Genomic DNA, 22,000 nt, shown 5'->3' with positions numbered 1-22,000 from the left:
TTTAAAAAAAAAAATGTAGGAGTGGGGGTAGATAGCATAATGGTTATGCAAAGAAACTCTCGTGCCTGAGGCTCCGAAGTGCCAGGTTCATTCCCCTGCACCACAATAAGCCAGCGTTGTGTAGTGCTCTGGTGTTTCTCTCTGTGTCTTTCTCTCTCTGCATCTCTCTGAAAAGTAAAATAAATAAAATAAATGTAAAAAAAAAAAAAAAGGTAAAGTGAAAGTTAAAAATATCTGAGACTCTTTGGGCATTGTCAGATTAGTAAAATAATTAGGTAAGGGTGACCAGTGGGCATTGGGCTGCCACGTGTGCCACAGACCTTTTTCACTTTGGGCTGATCCCAGGCAAGACACTGCAGTCAATTAACAGTCTCGTTTCTGGGCTTTCTTTTTTGTATCTACGGGATTTCCTTGACTAATTTCATCCCAGACTTGACTAAAAACCCTTCAGCAATATTAACATTTGGGGGGCAAAATTGGCTTTTCAAAACCATTTCTTTAAATGTAGGCCATCCTCCAGAAATTCCTTGAAGCCAACCTCCCTTTAATTTACCTAATGTTGTACTGCCTTCCTACCTCATCCCCTTGTCTCCCAAGCTTTCTTTTTGCCCAGCACTCTACTGCCAGAGAAGTGTTCTTGCAGGGAAGCAAGGGATCAGAAGCTCTGAGAACTTGGACTTGCTTCTCTATCATTAGCTTAATAACTTCTGGATTCTGAACTATTAAGCAGCTCACAGCAAGGCTGGCTACTACAAGTAAGCTCATTACCTAATAGGCTAGTGAGAGTTCCAAGAATGTTGTAGCCTCACTTTGGTTTGGTTCAACTTTAACAGATGTCTGGGATTCTCCTGTTTTAGGAATGTGAGTGTAGAAGGTTGTTTAGAATATCTGAGATTATGCAGAAGATGGAAGGAACCTTTCAAACAGGGGATTTTACAGGATATCCTTTCCTGGAATTAACTTGAAACTTGAGCTTGACCTCTAAACATGCATTTTTTTTCTAAGTGGCTTTCTTCTGATCCTATCTACAGGCACCACCTCCAGTAGTAACACAGTGGTTGCAGGTCAGGACAGTTTCCCAGATGCTGAGGATAACAAGATCCTGAAAGAATCTGATGACAGGTCAGAGCATATGTTTCATTTAATATTCAATATAACCTTCAGAAATAGGCTATACAAAGTCATCAGCACTACAGTGCACAAGGATCCAGGCTCGAACCCCTGGTCCCCACCTGCAGAGGGAAAGCTTCACTAGTGATGGAGCAGGGCTGCAGGCCCTGTCTCTCTGTCTTTCTCCCTCTCTAACTCCCCCTCCCCTCTCAATTTCTCTCTGTCTCTATCCAGTGATAAATAATAATAAAATCAAAGCCATCAACACAAACATTTAGATTTTCACACACAAACACCCGTTTGTTTTTAGAAACACAGACTTAGTATCCTACTCTGGTCTGTGTATCCTTAAAGATAAGGATTTCTTTCTGAGAAAAGTCAGACAAGGAAAGATTAAGAAGGATATTGTTCTGGTTTCTGAACCTCACTTAGCCTAAAATGTAATAAAAGTACTAGTTTTCTTCTTTTTAATCTTTTTTTTTTTTGCCTCCAGTGTTATCGTTAGGTGCTGGCACTGTGAATCCACTGCTCCTGGTGGCCTTTTTTTACTACTATTATTATTGGATAAGACAGGAGAGGAGGGGAAGACAGAGAGGAAGAGAGAGAGAGATAGACACCTTCAGACCTGATTCACGATTTGTGAAGCAACCCCCCTGCAGGTGGGGGGCCGGGGACTCAAACCGGGATCCTTGCAGTGGTCCTTGCACTTCATGCTATGTGCGCTTAACCTAGTGTGCTACCATCTGGCTCCATTTTTAATATTTTTACATTTTATTCATTTATGTATTTTTGATAGAGACAGAGAAAAATTGAGAAGTCAGGGAGATAGGAAGAGAAAGAGACTTGCAGCACTGTTTCACCAGCCATGAAGTTTCCCTTCCTGCAGGTGGAAACCAGGGACTTGAGCCAGGCAGATCCTCGCACACTGTAATTGGTGCCCTCAACCAGGTTTGCCACTGCCAGTCCTCATAGATATTAGTTATCAAATCTAAGCTTTAGGGAGGTGACTCAGCAGGTAGAGCACAGGACTGGCATGTAGAAAGTCCCATTCATGTTCAATCCCTGGCACCTTACACACCAGCGTGGTGTTCAGGTCTCTATCTCCTACTCTCCTATAAATATATTAAATATTTCTTTTTACTTTTCTGGAAAAATATTAACCTTAAAATGTTTACCTTTTCAAAGTTTGAACTTGTGCTTAAAGCAAGAGGAGTCACTGACCCTCTCAAGGAAAAGAATTATTGGGGGCACAGTTTTTAGACTATTCTCTTAGGAAAAGCGCCTATGCTTATGAGGAAAAGCAGATATACACAATTACCAGTTTTCACGACTGTTGTTTTTGTGTTTGAAGGTTCAGTAATGTCATCAGAGCCCACACCCGCCTAGAGTCAAGATACAGCAATAGCTCTGGCGGATCATATGATGAAGACAAAAGTAAGTACTAGCAGGCTGTGGGCTTTCACTTGGAATACAAATGGCTGGAGGAGCAGGCAGCAGTGTCTCAGGTTAACTGTACACGTTACTATGCACAGGGTCCTGGGATCAAGCCCCCAGGCCCCTCCTGCAGGGATAAGTTTCAAGAACAATGAAGTAGTGCTGCAGGTGTCTCTCTTTTTTCCTCCCTCTCTATCTCCCTCTCTCTTCTCAATTTCTCTTTGTACTACTAAATAGGAAGAAGGGAAGGGAATGACTGTAGAATGGAAAATAGCTGTCTTGTTTTGGATTTTGCTTTTGCTTTCGTTTATTGCTGAGAGAGAGAGAGAACAAATGAAAGCACTGCTCAAGCATATCCAGTGTTGGGTGTCAAACCCAAGTCCTGTGCTTTACCACTGAGACACCTCCCCAGCCAAGGAAATGAGTATTTTATTGTTCTAGTTATTATTAAGAAGGGACCCATAGATATTAAGTAACCATTTCATTCTATCACAGAGATGAGTATAGAGTCAGTGTTTTAAATGTTTTAAAAAAAAAAAAAGTGCGCTGGGAGCTGACTGAGCCAGCAGAGTGCAGGGCTTACATTTATAAGATTCCAAGTTTGAGGAGTCGGGCGGTAGCACAGGGGGTCAAGCGCATGTGGTGCAAAGCGCAAGCACCGGCATAAGGATCCTGGTTTGAGCCCCTGGCTCCCCACCTTCAGGGGAGTCGTTTCACAAGCGGTGAAGCAGGTCTGCAGGTGTCTATCTTTCTCTCCCCCTCTCCGTCTTTCCCTCCTCTCTCCATTTCTCTCTGTTCTATCTAACAATGATGACATCAATAACAACAACAATAATAACTACAACAATAAAAAGACAACAAGAGCAACAAAAGGAAAAATAAATAAATTAAAAAAATTTTTTTTTTAATTTTTTTATTTAAGAAAGGATTAATGAACAAAAACATAAGGTAGGAGGGGTACAACTCCACACAATTCCCACCACCCTGTCCCCATAACCCACCCCCTCCCATGACAGCTTTCTCATTCTCTAGCCCTCTGGGAGCATGGACCCAGGGTCGTTGAGGGTTGCAGAAGGTAGAAGGTCTGGCTTCTGTAATTGCTTCCCCGCTGAACATGGGCGTTGACTGGTCGGTCCATACTCCCAGTCTGCCTCTCTCTTTCTCTAGTAAGGTGTGTCTCTGGGGAAGCTGAGCTCCAAGACACATTGGTGGGGTCTTCAATCCAGGGAAGCCTGGCCAGCATCCTGGTGGCATCTGGAACCTGGTGATTGAAAAGAGAGTTAACATATGAAGCCAAACAATTTGTTTAGCAATCATGGATCCCAAGCTTGGAATAGTGGAGAGGAAGTGTTAGGGAGGTACTCACTGCAAACTCTAGTGTACTTCTGCTTTCAGGTATATATTTTGCAGTAGTTTATGGATACGTGTGAACATAAGCTCTCTCTCACAGAAACTGGTGTATATCTAGGTTATGGGACTTTGTTAGAAAGTGAACTACCTGAGATGAAATTAGAGTGTACTATGAAAGGAAAGGTCTCACCTGAGTAATGAAGCTGAAGGGTTGTCATTCCACACGTGAAGTCTCTGGATATAGTCTGAGGTGAAGCATGTTGAGGTGGCAATCGTTGCGGTGGTTAGGTTGTGATCGTCGGATGCAATATTATTTGGTTTGGATTGGGAGATGCATACGGGAAAGTGGGCCCTATCCAAGGGTTCCAGGACTGGGGGAAGTAGGGGCTCTATAGTGGAGATGTGAGGTTCCTGCTGTCTTAGGGTTCAAAAAGACAATCGATAGTTAATATTATCATCACATTATTTGTTAATTGGGTTAACTTTGAAAAGTCCCTTTGTTATGGTTTGCTGTACAGTATCCAGTGTCTTGTATATAGCTGTGCTATTGGATGCTTCTAATCTACTTGGTCTAGGCTTTTGAGAGAGTCCACATATCAAATACATAGCCTATATATTAAAAAGATTCAGTTTATCTTTTGAGAAACTTTGAGACATACAATTGATTTTCCCCCTCTCATATTAATTAACTACTGATTTATATGTCTACATTTTGCTAGGAGTGTACATAAACACCATTCCCACCACCAAAGGACTGTGACCCATCCCTCCCGCCCACTCCCACCCCCCACTGGCCCAGGAAGCTGCATGTCTACCCCTCACCACTGGGTTTTTACTTTGGTGCCCTACTTACAATTTGATCAGGTCCTGCTTTTAGTTTCCCTTTCAGATCTTCTTAGTCAGCTTCTGTTGATGAGTGGGATCATCCCATACTCATCTTTATCTTTCTGACTTAGTTCACTTAACATAATTCCTTCTAGCTCTGTCCAAGATGGGTCAGAGAAGGTGGGTTCATTGTTCTTGATAGCTGCATAGTATTCCATTGTGTATATATACCACAGCTTTCTCAGCCACTCATCTGTTGTTGGGCACCTGGGTTGCTTCCAGGTTTTAGCTATTATGAATTGTGCTGCTATGAACATAGGAATACACACCTCTTTTTGGTTGGGTGTTATGGAGTTCTTGGGGTATAACCCCAGGAGAGGAATTACTGGATCATATGGAAGGTCCATGTCTAGTCTTCTGAGAGTTTTCCAGACTGCTCTCCACAGAGGCTGTACCAATTTACATTCCCACCAGCAGTGTAAAAGGGTTCCTCTGTCCCCACATCCTCTCCAGCATTTGTTGCTGCTGTCCTTTTTGATGTATGCCATTCTTACAGGAGTGAGGTGCTATCTTAGTGTTGTCTTAATTTGCATTTCTCTGACAATCAGTGACCTAGAGCAGTTTTTCATGTTTGTTAGCCTTTTGGATCTCCTCTGAGGTGAATGTTTTGTTCATTTCCTCTGCCCATTTTTGGATGGGGTCATTTGCTTTTTTGGTGCTAAGTTTGCTGAGCTCTTTATATATTTTGGTGATTAGTTTCTTGTCTGATGTCTGGCATGTGAAGATCTTCTCCCATTCTGTGAGGGGTCTCTCTGTTTTTTTAATAGTTTCTTTGGATGTGCAGAAGCTTTTCAATTTTATGTAGTCCCATTGGTTTGTTTCTGCTTTAGTCTTCCTTGCAATTGGGTTTGATTCATCAAAGATGTCCTTGAGGTGTAGGTGGGAAAGTGTTTTACCAATGTTTTCGTCTAAGTATTTGATTGTTTCTGGTCTGACATCTAGGTCTTTGATCCATTTGGAGTTGATTTTTGTTTCTGGTGAGATAAAGTGGTTCAATTTCATTCTTCTGCATGTTTCAACCCAGTTTTCCCAGCACCATTTATTGAAGAGAGCCTCCTTTTTCCATTTAATCCTTTGGGCCCCCTTATCAAAGATTAGATGCCCATAGGTGTTGGGATTTACTTCTGGGCTTTCAGTTCTGTTCCACTGGTCTGTGTGCCTGTTTTTGTTCCAGTACCATGCTGTTTTGATGATGATGGCTTTATAATATAGTTTAAGGTCTGGGAGTGTGATGCCTCCATTTCTGTTTCTTTTCCTTAAGATGGTTTTGGCAATTCTAGGTGTTTTCAGGTTCCAGATAAATGATTGTAGTGTTTGTTCTATTCTCTTAAAGAAGCTTGGTGGAACTTTGATGGGTATTGCATTAAATTTGTATATGGCTCTGGGGAGAATATTCATTTTGATGATATTTATTCTTCCAATCCATGAGCATGGGATATCTTTCCATTTCTTGGTATCAGATTCTATCTCCTTGAGTAGCGACTCATAGTTTTCAGTATACAAGTCTTTCACTTCTTTGATCAACTTTATTCCTAGGTATTTGATTGATTTTGCTGAAACAGTAAATGGGAGTGATTTCTGGATGTCTTCTTCTTCAGATTTAGTGTTTGCATAAAGAAATGCCACTGATTTTTGTACATTGATTTTGTACCCTGATACCTTGCTATATTGCCTAATAACTTCCAGTAATTTTCTACTGGATTCTTTAGGTCTTTCTATGTATACTATCATATCATCTGCACATAGTGAGAGCTTCTTCCCTTCCAATCTGTATCCCTTTGATTTCTTTCTCTTGCCTGATTGCTATGGCAAGAACTTCCAATACTATGTTGAAGAGTAACGGTGACAGTGGACAGCCCTGTCTAGTCCCTGATCTGAGGGGAAATGCTTTCAGCTTCTGTCCATTGAGTATGATGTTGGCTGTAGGTTTGCTATATATAGACTCCACTATCTTGAGGAATTTCCCATCTATTCCCATTTTTTGTAGAGTTTTGAGCATGAATGGGTGTTAGATTTTGTCAAAGGCTTTCTCTGCATCTATTGAGATAATCATGTGGTTTTTGACTTTGCTTTTATTGATGTGGTGAATGATATTGATTGACTTACGGATGTTGAACCAGCCTTGCATTCCTGGGATGAATCCCACTTGGTCATGATGAACAATCTTTTTGATGTGTTGCTGTATCCGGTTGGCCAAGATCTTGTTTAATATTTTGGCATCTATGTTCATCAGAGATATTGGTCTGTAGTTTTCCTTTTTTGTTCTGTCCCTATCAGGTTTTGGTATCAGGGTGATGTTGGCTTCATAAAAGGTGGAAGGGAGTATTCCTGTTTCTTCAATCTTATGGAATAGCTTAAGAAGTATGGGTATTAACTGTTTCCTGAAAGTTTTGTAGAATTCGTTTGTGAAGCCATCTGGTCCAGGACTTTTGTTGTTAGGGAGATTCTTAATAACGGTTTCAATTTCTTTGTCTGTGATTGGTGTATTTAGATTTTGTAGTTCTTCTTGGTTCAGTTTTGGAAGTGCATAGGTTTCTAGGAATTGTTCCATTTCTTCCAGATTCTCTAGCTTGGTGGCATATAGTTCTTTATAGAAGTTTCGAAGGATTCTCTGGATTTCTGTGGTGTCAGTTGTGATATCTCCTGCATCATTTACAATTCTATTGATTTGAGTCTTCTCTCTTTTTTGTTTGGTGAGTCTGGCTAGGGGTTTGTCAATTTTGTTTAATCTTTCAAAGAACCAACATTTAGCTTCATTGATCTTTTGTATAGTTCTTTTATTTTCGATGTTGTTTATTTCTGCTCTAACTTTAGTGATTTCTGTCCTTCTAGTTGCTTTAGGGTTCCTTTGTTCCTCTTCCTCTAAGTCCTTGAGGTGTGCAGTAAGGTCATTCATTTGAGCTTCTTCTTGGTGTTTAATATGTGATTGTATGGCTATAAGTTTCCCTCTCAGTACTGCTTTAGCTGTGTCCCAAATATTTTGATAGGTTGTGTCTTCATTTTCATTAGTTTCCAGGAACATTTGAATTTCCTATTTGAGTGAGTCTCTGACCCAGTGGTTCTTAAGGAGCATGTTGTTTAGTTTCCAAATTCTATGTCTTTTAATAATTTTCCGTTTGTTGTTAAATGTTAGTTTTACTCCACTGTTGTCTGAGAAGATACTTGGGATGATTTCAATGCTCTTGAATTTATTGATGCCGTCTTTGTGGCCTAACATGTGGTCTATCCTTGAGTATGTGTTATGTGGATTTGAAAAGAAGGTGTATTCCAGTTTTTTGGGGTGGAGGAGTCTGAAAATGTCCAAGAGGTCTAGTCTGTCAATCTCTTCATTCAATTCTCTTGTATCTTTATTGGTTTTCTGCTTTGTTGATCTGTCTAAGTGTGAGAGTGGGGTATTGAAGTCTCCCACTATGAGTAATACAATAGTCTCCCACTATTGTATTACTATTGATGTATTTTTGAAATTCTTTCAGTAGATGCTTAATGTATTTAGATGGTCCCTCGTTGGGTGCATAGATGTTAATAATTGTTAAGTCTTCTTGGCTGATTGATCCTCTAATTATTATGTAATGTCCTTGCCTATCTTTTATTACTTTATTTAATTTAAAATCTATCGTGTCTGAGATGAGAATGGCTGTTCCTGCCCTTTTTTGTGGACCGTTAGCCTGTATGATAGTTTTCCATCCTTTCACTTTAAGTCTGTGTTTATCTTGTTGTGACAGAAAAAATTTTTTTTAAAAAAAGATTCCAGGTTTGATCCCTGACACTGCATATAGTAGAGTGTGCTCTGGTACCCTCTCTCTTCTCATTTATAGATGAAGAAAGATATTTTTGAAGTGAAAGAACAAAGAAAAATTATAAAAATTCAGACTACTACCAAGCCTGCATTTTTATATTCTTAACGTTTTTTCTTAACGTTTTTTCTTGGTAGTGCAACTGACTAATAAGAAATGGCCCTACTACTATAGCGCAGCGGGTTAAGCGCAGGTGGCGCAAAGCACAAGGACCGGCATAAGGATCCCAGTTCGAACCCCGGCTCCCCACCTGCAGGGGAGTCGCTTCACAGGCGGTGAAGCAGGTCTGCAGGTGTCTGTCTTTCTCTCCCCCTCTCTGTCTTCCCCTCCTCTCTCCATTTCTCTCTGTCCTATCCAACAACGACAACAACAATAATAACTACAACAATAAAACAACAAGGGCAACAAAAGGGAATAAATAAATAAAATAAATATTAAAAAAAAGAAAGAAAGAAAGAAATGGCCCTACTAAACAAGATGGATGGAACTGGAGGTTACTGTACTAAATAAAATAAGTTGAAAAGTAAAGTCAATTACCTGATCACTGCACTTCTACATGAAATATAAATAACTAAAACAAATAAATGTACAAAAAAATTAACCAAACTTCTTCTTAGACCCTATAACTATGATGGTTATTAGAATGAGGGAGAGGAGAGGGAAAGTCAAAGGTTGTATTGAGTGTGGTGGTCGTGGTGTGTGTAAGGGGGGGAGAAACTGTACTCCTGAAATCTTGTAATATTGTAAGCCAAGGTTAAATCAGTTTTTTAAAGAAGAAAAGAAATTACCTCATAGGAAACACATGTTGCAGTTCAACTTTCCAATCTACCCTGCAAGTGGGTTTAGCCTTCATGCTTTGTACTCATATCATCCAGGATAATATCTGCTTTTACCCTGAATCACTCAATGGCATAGTCTCTGGAGCCAAGTGAAAACCTCCCCCAAACCAAGAAATAGCATTGTCACAGGAATTCATTTGTACCTTGGAAGATTAGAGAAACCTAAAACATCACTGTATTCGTTTCTTTTGATGTAAGCCTTGAACAGCCTCTGTAGATACTAAGGTAGGGGGTATTATTTGGTCACGAGTTACAGAATTTCTGGACCCAAAGAGCACTCCTAATGGATTTGGATTTGCTAAGGAAACCAGTAAACAATCTTGTGAAATTCTTCTATTTTCATAGAAACTGTAAATAGATTACATGAGCACATTCTTTTTTTTTCCTTTTCTAAGTTGTGGTTTTCCTTTATTTTTTAATTTCTTTATTGGGAGATTAATGTTTTTTCAATTCCTTTATTGGGGAATTGTTTTATAGTCAACAGTAAATACAATAGTTTGTACATGCATAACATTTCCCAGTTTTCTACATAACAATACAACCCCCACTAGCTTATTCTTTTTTGTAAGTCAGTACATGGGACCTTTGAAGATGTTGCTTTGTATTATTTTGCAGTCAAATTCTCTACCACTGAGCTACACCCCCCCCCCCCGGACATTAATGGGAATGGTGCAAAGTGGGGTCAGAGCTAACTAGTGCTCATGACACCATGTTTCAGCTGCCCTTACTCTTGTTTCTTAGTGCTTACACACTTAATTCTTCAATAGAAGTACCAATGGGAGGACTGTCAAAAATTCATATTTAGTTGCCACATTTTTGAGGCAAAAATAAAGTTGCTTTGTATTATCCCTCCTTTCTGTGTCCCAGCAGGGGACTAATCATCCAAACACTAAACAGTTGGATTTCAGGAGCATGGGCCATCAGTACAGGCAGAATGAGACTTTACACACGAGGGGAATGGCATCTGAGAAATGGAGAATTGTTCTGGTTCAAGAATAATCTTCTTACTATGAAATATTTCATAACCCCAAATTTGGATCATGAAAAGGTACAATCAATCAAATCCAGACTCCCCTAGCATATGATAGGCTCGCTGTAATGAAATAGAACACTCCATGACCATGGAGCAGGAGTATTGCTGTCTTTTGCCTGATGATTAATTTAAAGGGGATCTTTTTGTACTGGGCTCAGGTCATTGAACCTGATAGAAGCACTATAGTAGTAAACAGAATAATCAATTTTAAAATATATCTGTAGAGCTCTCTGGTATAAAATCCTTATATTCTTTATATTTATCAATACAGTGAATCTCAGAAGGTAATTATAATACAGTGAGAGAGTAATTGTCTTATACAAACTCAAGTCATTGATTTTAGGGACTAAAAGAACAAAATAATAGTGTCAGACTAGCTTCGCAAGCGGGACTCATGGCTGGGTTGTACGCAGTATCTCTTTATTCATACAGGATGCAGCACAATCTAAGCCGAGCTAAGCTAAACTAAAAACTAAACTAAAACGAACAATGTTGTCTTTATATATACTTCCCAAGTAGGGTGTGAACAGGATGTGACATAGAGAAGGTGGAGAGAAAAGTGACTGGTGGAAGATCAGGGTGTGACAAGGAGAGGGGTTGGAGCAGGTGAGAATTCTACCACTGAACCACCAATGCCCTGGAGGGAAGGTGGTGCTTTATGTAAATGTAAAAGTGATTTATGTAAATAGACTGCAGCTTTGAGTGGGATCAAACTAATCTCATACAGACATACTGGTGTTTAAGGGGGGGGGGGGAGCTGGCATACTATCCAACAATAAAGCACTTTTAAGTATTTGCAAAAGCTTCTATGAATTCAGGTGATGCATGAAAAGAAATCTAGGAGCAGGGGCCCGGCGGTGGCACACCGGCTTAGGCACACATAGTACAAAGCTCAAGGACCCTAATTCGAGCTCTGAACTCTCCATGTGTGGGAGGGGTGGAGTCACTTCACAAGCAGTGAAGCATTTCTGCATGTGTCTGCTTTCTCTCAGACTGTTGATCTCCCCTCTCCTCTCAGTTCCTCTCTCTCTTATCCAATAAAATAGGGGGAAAAAATTTTGGGGCTGCTAGGAGCAGTAGATTCATAGTGTTGGCACCAAGCCCCAGTGACAACCCTGAATGCAAAAAAGAAAGTAAGAAATCTAGGGGCCAGTGGAGCATCTGTTTGAGCACATAGGCACCAACTGGGGGGACACTTCAGGAGCAGTGAAGCAGTGCTGCAGGTGTCACATTCTCTCTCTCTCTACCTCTCTCTGTCTGTTTCTCTCTCTCTCCCTCTGTTCCCTCCCCCACTCGACTTCTGTCTGTCCTATCAAATAAGAAGGGGGAGAGGGAACAGCAACTAGAAACAGTGGACTTGTTGTCCAGGCACTGAGCCCCACCAGTAGTGAAAAGTAGTAGCAGTGAAAAGAGCTTATTTACATTTTGACTTGCTCATTACAAGAGAAAATGAAATCAAGCTGCTCAACCACATGCTTATCACACAAAGTCCAGAAACTACATACCAGGATCCTTCTCTGGGAATTCTTGTACTAGAACTGGTCTTGGAGGAGAATACCCTCAAGACATATATATGTTCCAGCTGTATAAGATATAGATTAAGCCACAAAGGAAGCAAAGAGTAGGAGGTCCAGCTCCCAAGTCTTATGCTCAGATGTAGATCATGTATTAAAAGTCTCCATTTTCTCCCTGAATCATGGAGACATACAAGATTAGCAGAGGTCGAAAGAGTGAAAAGGCACCAGGAGTAACCCAGTGGTCCAGTTCTACACAGTCTGGGTTTATCCAAAAGGTTTGCGACCTTGCATGTGTTTGGTATTTAAAAATGATACCACTTGTTTTTTTAATATTTATTTATTCCTTTTTGTTGCCCTTGTTTTATTGTTGTAGCTATTTATTATTGTTGTTGTTATTGATGTCATCGTTGTTGGATAGGACAGAGAGAAATGGAGACAGGAGGGGAAGACTGAGAGGGGGAGAGAGAGAGAGACACCTGCAGACCTGCTTCACCGCCTGTGAAGCGACTCCCCTGCACGTGGGGAGCCAGGGGCTAAAACCGGGATCCTTAAGCCGGTCCTTGCACTTTGCGCCACAACCACTCATTATTTTATTACCATTACTGGGACTCTTCATTATTACCGTGATGCTAAGTTGTGTGTGAAATATAAGAGAAAAGCCAGGAATGCCTCTATGGCTCCTGTGCTGAGCAAACTGCAAATGTGAAATTGCATTTTACTGAAATGGCAAAGACTAGAGCAGGAGCAAAATTTCACAGCGTTAGGGATTTGCATAGCTAAATGGTGTGTGTGTGTGTGTGTGTGTGTGTGTTATTTCCACTGCTTCCTAATGAATCAATTAGTTATCCCCCGAAAAAATAAAGGGATGAGAACAGTCTAATCAAGTAATTCTAGCCCATTTGATCTATAATGCACACTCACCAAATTGAATGAATAGAGAGTTATTTTTACAAGCTTGAATTTGTCAGATTCTTTTATTTATTTATTTATTCACACTTTTGATGCCTTTGTTGTTTTTTGTTGTAGTTATTGTTGTTGTTGATGTCGTTGTTAGGACAGAGAGAAATGGAAAGAGGAGGGGAAAACAGAGAGGGGGAGAGGAAGACAGATACCTGCAGACCTGCTTCACCACCTGTGAAGCGACTCCCCTGCAGGTGGGAAGCCAGGGGCTCAAACCGGGATCCTTACACCGGTCCTTGCGCTTTGCGCCACATGCACTTAATCCACTGTGCTACCAACCGCCCAACCCGCTGTCAGATTCTTTCTAAATATACCAAGTAGGAAAAATGAAAATAGTTTCTCCTGAAAAATCAAGCATGTTGTCTTTCTTCCTCTGCAGATGACCCAATTTCTCCCTACACAGGCTGGTTGTTGACTATTACAGAGACCAAACAGCCTCAGCCCTTACCCATGCCTTGCACTGGAGGATGCTGGGCCCCCCTGGTTGACTACCTCCCAGAGACCATCACTCCCCGGGGGCCACTCCACAGGTGAGCAGCATGTGCATGTAGAGGGAAAAGACCACTTAATTTTGACTGGACTTTTCTCCCTACAAGAGGGAAACCAGTTACAAGTCTCATCAAATGGAAATGACCTTTGGAAGTAGAGGGACCATGTGTGACTTGAATGCCAACTTTCAGCTTATTGGCAGAGTTTGGCTGAATATTAACCAATGGACAAAGCTGCCTTGTAACCCTGTGAAATTTTCCTTGGTATAATCTCGATACGGGTCTTTGCTCTCTTGAATTGTCAGTGAATTCAAGAGAGGACCCTCTTCTGTTTGTCTTCATCCTTCAGTTCTTAATTCTTTGTGAATAGTAGACTTCATTATATGATTAGCTCAACCAATGTTTCTTCTCCTTATAAAACATTGTGCTCAGGGGCCAGGTGGTGACATACCCAGTTAAGCACTCATAGTACTAAGCCCAGAGACCTGCGCAGTGATCCAGGTACAAGCCCCTGGCTCCCTACCTGCAGGGGCGACACTTCACAAGTGGTGAAGCAGGTCTGCAGTTGTCTATCCTCTCTCCCTTTCTTATCTCCACCTACCCTCTCAATTTCTCTCTGTCCTACCCAATAAAATGGCCACCAGGAGCAGTGGGTTCCTAGAGCTGGCACCAAGCCCCAGCAAAAATCCTGCAGGGGGAAAAAAAGATAGAAAGAAATTGTGGTTTGTCAAAAATTAAACTCCAGTTCTGCCAGTGGCTGAAGAGAAATGATGCAAGATTTGGAAGATGGAAGAGAGGTGGTCTGTGGCAGGAAAGCTACCAGAACAAGGAGACACCTCCATGAAAATGAAGATTAAGACTCAGGTCCTTGTTTGAGTCCTGGATCAAACCTGACCTGAAGCCATTGTCCAAGTCTTGGTTAATCAATTAAGAGCCCCTCTCTTCTTTTCTTTCTACTACCATTAAAAAAAAAAAATTAAACTCCATTGTCCTAGAATAAGGGTCTTACATAAGTCCTAAGCAAGGCATAAGGGGTGTATTTAATTGTGACTTAATGATCCATCAGTATGTTTCCATCCTCCTGTGAAGTTGCATTAATTTTATTATTTTATTGACTAGATGCAATATTGCTGTGATTTTTATGACTGAGATGGTGGTGGATCACAGTGTAAGAGAAGATTGGGCTCTTCATCTACCATTATTACTTCATGCTGTCTTCTTAGGTAAGATTGGATCTAAGAGGAACTCTAGTCAATGGGGCAGAAGTCTTATAGAGCTCATTCACAGAGTCTCCTTTTACATTGACATGCTGCTTTCATCATTTCTAAAATACTTAGTCTCTTCCTGTTTCCCTTGTCTAGTATATCTATCGAGACATATCCAAACCAAATTAAACCTCTTTGAGGATCTCTGACTAGATGTAATAAAATTTAAGTACTAGAGAGATAGGATATAAATAACAGAACACCCATCCTAAGATTTGATAATACACAGTAAGAATGCAAGAATGGGAAGAAGGATCTGCCAGGAAGACTTAGATCAGTCAGAAAAATATTAATAAAAATCAGAATCCTTCAGTAACAGACAGATCCAAGGAAGAGAACATCTCAAGAGGAAGAATGCTAGCCTTGTCAAATGCTACAGAGAGATCAAGAAAAGTTCATCAGCATTTTATGAGCACATTTAAGCAGCAAAATATTTTTTCCTGAGCCCAACTTCTTTATGTTGGTAAGCCAAACAATCACAAAGAAAACTAAACATTCTTTTAACATATTCTTCCCTGGTATCTTGGCATCTTTACCATCCTTGGAATCTAAATGAGCTTAACATTTGTTTATATAAAGATATTCCACTGTTTTGTTCCAGGTTTGGACCACTACCGGCCTGAAGTCTTTGAACACAGCAAAAAATTGCTTCTTCACCTCTTGATTGCCCTCTCTTGCAATAGCAATTTTCATGCCATAGCTTCCGTGCTCCTGCAGACTCGAGAGATGGGTGAAGCCAAGACTCTAACAGTCCAGCCAGCTTATCAACCTGAGTATCTCTACACAGGTAACACAAGGAGTAGCAGGGAGTCAGCCAAAGCAAAAATAAATAAGATGTCAATAGAGCCTAAGCTAACTTCTTTTTATTTTATTTTATTTTTACTTTTTAAGATCATTTTGTTGGAGGTTAATGGCTCACAGTATAGATACTGACTGTTACTCACGTAGATATAATTTCTCATCCCTTAGGATAGGTGTCAACATTTTGACCCACAATTTAGGTCCTTTTTCAGCATCATTCCCCAGGGTTGCAACACCCATTCTTCCTCATCCAGTCTTTTGCCTTAGTGCAATAACCCCACCCAGTCCACATTCCACTTTGTGCCCTCCCTTTCTATCCCCAAGTTGACGTTATCATTATCCCCATCTGTACCCCTAGCTTTCCAAATGGCAAAGTAATGGCCTGTAAATAGGCACTATGTCACCTGCAGTACAGGAAATGATGACCATCTCCATCTCTCTCCCTATCTCCTCCTCCCCTCTCAATTTCTCTCTGTCCTATCAAAAAAAAAAAAAAATCAGGGGTGGGCGTAGATAGTATAATGGTTATGCAAAGAGACTCTCATGCCTGAGGCTCTGAAGTCCCAGGTTCAACCCCCCGAACCACCATCATCCAGAGCTGATCAGTGCTCTGGTAATAAAATAAAACACAATCTTTAAAAGAGAAGAAAGGAACTAGACACACCCATCCAAAAAGATTTTATGTATACCTACGTTCATAGCAGCACAATTTGTGGTAGCCAAAACCTGGAAGCAACCCAGGTGTCCAACCATAGATAAGTGGCTGAGCAAGTTGTGTTATATATACACAATGGAATACTACTCAACTATTATAAACGGCGATTTCACTGTTTTCAGCCCATGTTGGATGGAGCTTGAAGGAATTATGTTAAGTGAGATAAATCAGAAACAGAAGGATGAATATGGCATGATCTCACTTATAGACAGAAGTTGAAAAACAAGATCAAAAGAGAAAACACTAAACAGAAATTGGACTGGAGTTGGCGTATTGCACCAAAGTAAAAGACTCTGGGGTTGGGGGGAGGGTTCAGATCATGGAACATGATGGCAGAGGAGCTAGTGGGGGTTGAATTATTATGTGGAAAACTGGGAAATGTTATGTATATACAAACTAGTGTATGTACTGTCATCTGTAAAACATTAAGGCCCCCAATAAAGAAATAAATAAAAAACAAAAGATTTCTTTCTACTCTTACAAAAAAAGAAAAAGAAAAAGAAATCAGAAAAATATGGCCACACAGTGGATTTGTAGTGCAGACACCAAGCCCCAGTGATAGCACTGGAGTAAAAAAAAAAAGAAAGAAAGAAAGAAAGAAAGAAAGATAGCAGATTATCCTCCTGTTACCAAATGGATCTTGGTTTATTCAGCAGGCAAAGTCAAGGATTTTCTTCAGAACATTTAAATAACGACATACAGACCTTCCATCTTCTGCAACCCACAATGACCTTGGGTCCATACTCCCAGAGGGATAGAGAGTGGTAAAGCTATCAGGGGAGGGGATGGGATATAGAGATCTGGTGGTGGGAATTGTGTAGAGTTGTACCCCTCCTATCCTACGATTTTGTTAATGTCTTCTTTTTTTAAATAAATAAATAATAACGACATACTTCTATATGCTCACCTCCTCAGCTCACTAGGTATCCTGCCCAACCCTTTTCACCTTGACTGTCTTCTCCCACCAGGAGGCTTTGACTTCCTGAGAGAAGAACAGTCATCACCAGTGCCAGACTCAGGGCTGAGCTCCAGCTCCACCTCCTCCAGCATCAGTCTGGGAGGCAGCAGTGGGAACCTTCCACAGATGACTCAGGAGATGGAAGACGTGGACGCAGCTGCTGAAACAGATGAGAAGGCAAACAAGCTTATTGAGTTTCTGACAACCAGGTAATGAACCAGGAAACAGGCTGCTGTTCCGAGATTGTCTTTGGGAATGTGCCGTCACTTTTACAACTGTACTAGTGGATAAGGGGTTCTGTAGTTCTGACAAAGCCCTATTTTTGTCTATTAAATGGTATCTGTTGGAATCTTCTGCATGAGGCAGACACCAGAAGACAGCGTTTTCTAGGATTCCCCCAAAGTCCTAGTTGATTGGCAGGGAAATTCCATAGATAATGAAAATACAGCAGATGGAGGCAGGAGACAGTAGCACCTAGCAGTGAGATGACTTTAATCATCTAGTAGAGCTGCTGCCAGCATCAAGGACTTTTGAGACTTGGCAAAGAACAGGGCTCTGGAAACCAAAGCTAATAGCCACAGTCAAGCCAGGAGCAACTTCATTGTCTGCTCATTTGGCCCAGAGTCATTTCTAAAAGGATGTCAAAAACCAGGAAAATAAGAAGATTGGTGTAGGAAGAAAGTCAAATTAATAATGAATTAAAACCAGGAAAAACTGTGAAATTCTGTTTTTTGTTGTTTTTTTTTTTTCTTTTCAGTTCTGGTTTTACGAATGGACACTTGGGCTCCTGAGATTTCAGAATTTCTAGCGCCCTGTAGTCCAGTGTCTGGGTAGTCATCCATGACTTGGGCTGTGCTCTCTTTTCTCAGGAGTTAAGTCTGAGAAGTCTAGTCTGTGAATCACATGACCCACAGTGTGTCACATGCTCTCTCTATGCATCAATTAGTGAAAACACTGAAACAAAGAGCATTCTCTTTCCTTGGTTAACAATTCAGGCTATTCTGCAAAACTCATTATAGGATTTAGTGTACAGGAACGTAAGGCAGGACGCTCATGGTGGCTACATACAGGCTGTTACCAGGAGCTTGAGTGGTATGTGGAGAAGATAAAGTGTCCTCTCACCATTGTCAGTACCTTGTGTAGGAAGGGTGTTCTCTGAAATTATATCCTGTGGTTACCATTTAAGACCAAATAGACAGCAGAGTCTGTATCTTCTGCTTGGTTCTCCAATGTCTGGTGGTCTAATAATTGAGCCTGATTTTAAAAGAAAAAAAATATCTCTCTGCAAATGCTAAAATTGAGTCTGTGTCCAAATTGAACACTTCATTTTCTTTAACACACACTTGATGTGGCACCTGCTATCTGCTAAATGCCATTGCAGTAAATTGAGAGGCTTTAGTTTTGTAAGACATAAGGAAAATGCCTCCATAAATTATCTAGGTCTGTTTTAAGTATACTGTTAAGTTTTGTAAGATTAAAATTCACCTCAAAATTGGTAAGTAAAATGTTTATTATACCCTGAAGTTAGAACTGTACATATGGCTTTAGGATGCAAAATGATAGTAATATTTGACATTCTTGTATTTTCTTTAAGGGCATTTGGTCCTCTTTGGTGCCATGAAGACATCACACCCAAAAATCAAAATTCAAAGAGTGCGGAACAACTCACTAACTTTCTACGTCATGTCGTATCTGTATTTAAAGATTCCAGATCAGGTAACTATTTATCCCCACATCCTCCTTTTGACACTTTTCTGTAATAAAGCTCACTCTGCCCATGGCTATAAGAGAAAGAGAGAGAGAGAGAGAGAAATGCTACATCTGATGTCAATAGAAAAATGCTATTCATAGGTGAGTTTGGAGGTTTATTTCAAATGTGCCTAAATGAGTACCAGGTAATGCCAGTTACATTTACATTATATGCTGATTTCACAAAGTCACTTTCCTATTTACTTCATCTGCCTTACCAAAAACCAACTGTGCCTATAATGTGTATTTTTCTAAAGACCATAAAAACTAAATTTAGTAATTGTCAATAGACTCAATTGTGAGAAATGGCCAGTCTTGCAAGTGATTTGAAAAACAAGAAGAAATTTCAGGCTGGGATGATAACTCCAAATCTAGTTTAGTCCCCAGCACCCTGTGAGAGCAACAGGCTGAGCTTCATGGATGCTAGAGAAGTACTTTGTGTGCATTCTCTCCCTCCCCCACCCCATATCACTCTAAAAAGGAAAGGATCCAGTAATAAGGCCCATGCAGAAGTTCCCTGGTAAAGAAAAAAAAAGATATTTTTTTATTGTGAAATGTTGTTTAAAAGTGTTTACTTACTAATAGGGGTCAGATGGTGACCCATCTAGTAGAGCATACATGTTACCATGCATGAGGTCCTGAGTTCAAGTCCCTAGTTCCCATTTGCAAGGAGGGGAAACTTCACAAGCAGGTATTTAGCCTCCCTCTCTCTCTCTCTCTCTCTCTCTCTCTCTCTCTTTCTCACTATTTCTCACTCTTGCTCTCGCTCTCTCTCTCCTTCGCTCTCTCTCTTTCTCCCCCCCACTATCTCTCACTGTCTCTCACCTCTATCAAATGAAAAAAAAATTTACTAACAATCTAACAATTCCTGTACAGGTAACCATCCAGCATTCCATGTACAGTAATATTCACTTAGACTATAGTCACACCCTATTAACATATTCCATTCAGACTTAACTTTATCTGGGCAGTTTCATGAAATCTAAAGGTGGTTCCTCAGCACCATGTAACAACTATCTTTATCTATGCCACATACCAGGCTGACTGTATTAAATACAGTTCACTGACATCCCCGGCTGCTCTGGTAGTTAATAGAACTCAAAGTTTAAAGCATGTCAGATTAGCCACATTGGTTTTCATGATCAGAAATGTCCTTATTAAAATTAATAATAATAATAATAAATGGCTGAAAACTAGAAAGAAAAAGTCATTCTAGGAATAGGACTGCCATTTCTTATTCTGAGTTCCCCTTTGGAATATCTTTGAAATATTAAGACTTTTTATATTGATATTGCCTCACACATTTAATAACTGCACATAAAACAGAAAATTACCTTTTGTATATGTTCTAATCATCTGCCTAAAATGTTTGAGAGTGTGAACAAAAGTGAGAAGTGCCTTATGTAGCATTCTCAGAGGGATATTAGGGCTTCTCGAAGTTTATTTGCACAGCATGTCCAAGATTTTTTTAATTATTTTTTTCACTTCACATGACATTGAGTTTCACATAAGAAAGTGAGAAAGAGAAGCCAGCATACCACTCTGGTACATATGGTGCTGAGGATCAAACCAGGAGTCACAGGCAAGCAAGCCCTGCACCCTACCACATGAGCTATTAAGTTGTGGGGAAAGTCATGACGTAGTTTTCCTGTGTAAAAATGGATCATGACTTTTCTGACAACCCGGTATTTACCCATCTGCTTAAGATAAAATTCATTACAGTTTCCTTATATACTCCAGCTTCTTGCTTTTTCCTCTACGTTACAATTGAATGTGTCCTGGAAACACCTTTATTAGGCAGAATATCAGAGATGTTATACCAAACAACCTCCAGAGTTCAAAGGCTAAGAACAATGGAAGTCTACTTCTGGAGCACTTATATGCAGTGTGGACATTTGGCAGGTGGCATTCCACCTGGTGCCTCAGGCTCTGCTACCCTCTAGGCTCAGGGGCCTCTATTAGATCCTCTGTGTCCATCCAATAGGTGGAGAAAGAGAGATGGGAGATTACACAAAAGGGGTTTACACACTAGCTTTAAACATGGCGTCCACTACATCTGCCGACATTCCACCAGTCACATTCCACAGGAACAAGGTCACACAACTAATTGCAAGGGAGGCTGAGAAATGTCACTTCAGTTTTTGCCCAGGGAGAGTAGGAAAATATTTCCTTTTCTCCACCACTCATATTAAATAACTTTCCCCCAAGGGATTTGCCATAGATGGTGGTGGGATTCTACAGTCCTACCAGTATTATTTTGACCTTTAGGTCTACTATGATTTAAATAGACTTCTCTTCATTGCCAGGGATTCTAAACCCCATATATAAAATCACTTAAGTAGGAATGTGTGTTTTGGAACACAAAATAAAGGCATGAAAAACTAGTGTTTTGGAAACATGATCCATTTCTAAGTTGTATGGGTTTAATTTTGTATTCACCATCCTGAATATGTCTGAACTCATTTTCCAAGACCATTTATTTTCTTTAAAGGAAAATTTTCATTTTTAACTTAATTATTTTCAAATCATTTTATTGGGAGGTTAACAGTTTATAGTATAGTTCTTAACACGTGGGTACAATTCCTCACCTCCCCATAATAGGTGTCTATAAATACCCTCCTCTCCACCACCATCAACTTAAGTCATTTTTCCACCATTGTGTGCCAGGGCCCTTGTTGCCTTTCCAGCACCTCCCAGCCCACCTTACCCAGACACTTTTGCTTTGGTGCAATCCACACAGTCTAAGTTTCACTTTGTGTATTCCCTTTCTGACCATCCTTGAGGAGCATTTTCTTATAAATAGGTTCCTAGGGTTAAAGAACCAAGCAGCTAAGAACAAGGACACTGAATCTGACCCCTGGTCCACTTTCATGTAACAATCAGTGGTGCCACGGAGCTCTCTAAATCACAGGGACAGCCAGCGTTGCTTTTCTATCGTGTCCTCTGACATGGTTTTCTCCCTGCTGGTATTCTCCCTGCAGAAAGCAGAGCGACAGCTACCACAAGTGTACGGTTAAATGCCCTAGAATTCAGCCACAAGCCTGACCTTACACTTTAATTTCCATCTGATTAGACATTTTTCCAATGATCGAGATTACCTTC

At 40.4% G+C, this 22,000-nt stretch overlaps 1 protein-coding gene across 4 annotated transcripts in view; it reads left to right on the top strand.

The window, feature by feature from the left end:
- Positions 1-22,000, top strand: part of FRY (FRY microtubule binding protein) — a 495,577-nt gene that overhangs the window by 402,045 nt on the left and 71,532 nt on the right. For all 4 annotated transcript variants that reach the window (XM_060191649.1, XM_060191648.1, XM_060191651.1 and 1 more), the window contains 7 exons: positions 1,032-1,122; positions 2,462-2,544; positions 13,302-13,452; positions 14,530-14,633; positions 15,277-15,462; positions 17,160-17,358; positions 18,744-18,865. In XM_060191649.1, the coding sequence (XP_060047632.1) occupies positions 1,032-1,122; positions 2,462-2,544; positions 13,302-13,452; positions 14,530-14,633; positions 15,277-15,462; positions 17,160-17,358; positions 18,744-18,865 (936 nt within the window). The remainder of the gene's footprint in view (positions 1-1,031; positions 1,123-2,461; positions 2,545-13,301; positions 13,453-14,529; positions 14,634-15,276; positions 15,463-17,159; positions 17,359-18,743; positions 18,866-22,000) is intronic.

The sequence above is a fragment of the Erinaceus europaeus genome, chromosome 5 (assembly GCF_950295315.1).
Source record: "Erinaceus europaeus chromosome 5, mEriEur2.1, whole genome shotgun sequence".
Lineage (NCBI taxonomy): Eukaryota > Metazoa > Chordata > Mammalia > Eulipotyphla > Erinaceidae > Erinaceus > Erinaceus europaeus.
The sequence above is the reverse complement of the archived record's forward strand: the minus strand, read 5'-3'. Positions and strand labels throughout refer to the sequence as shown.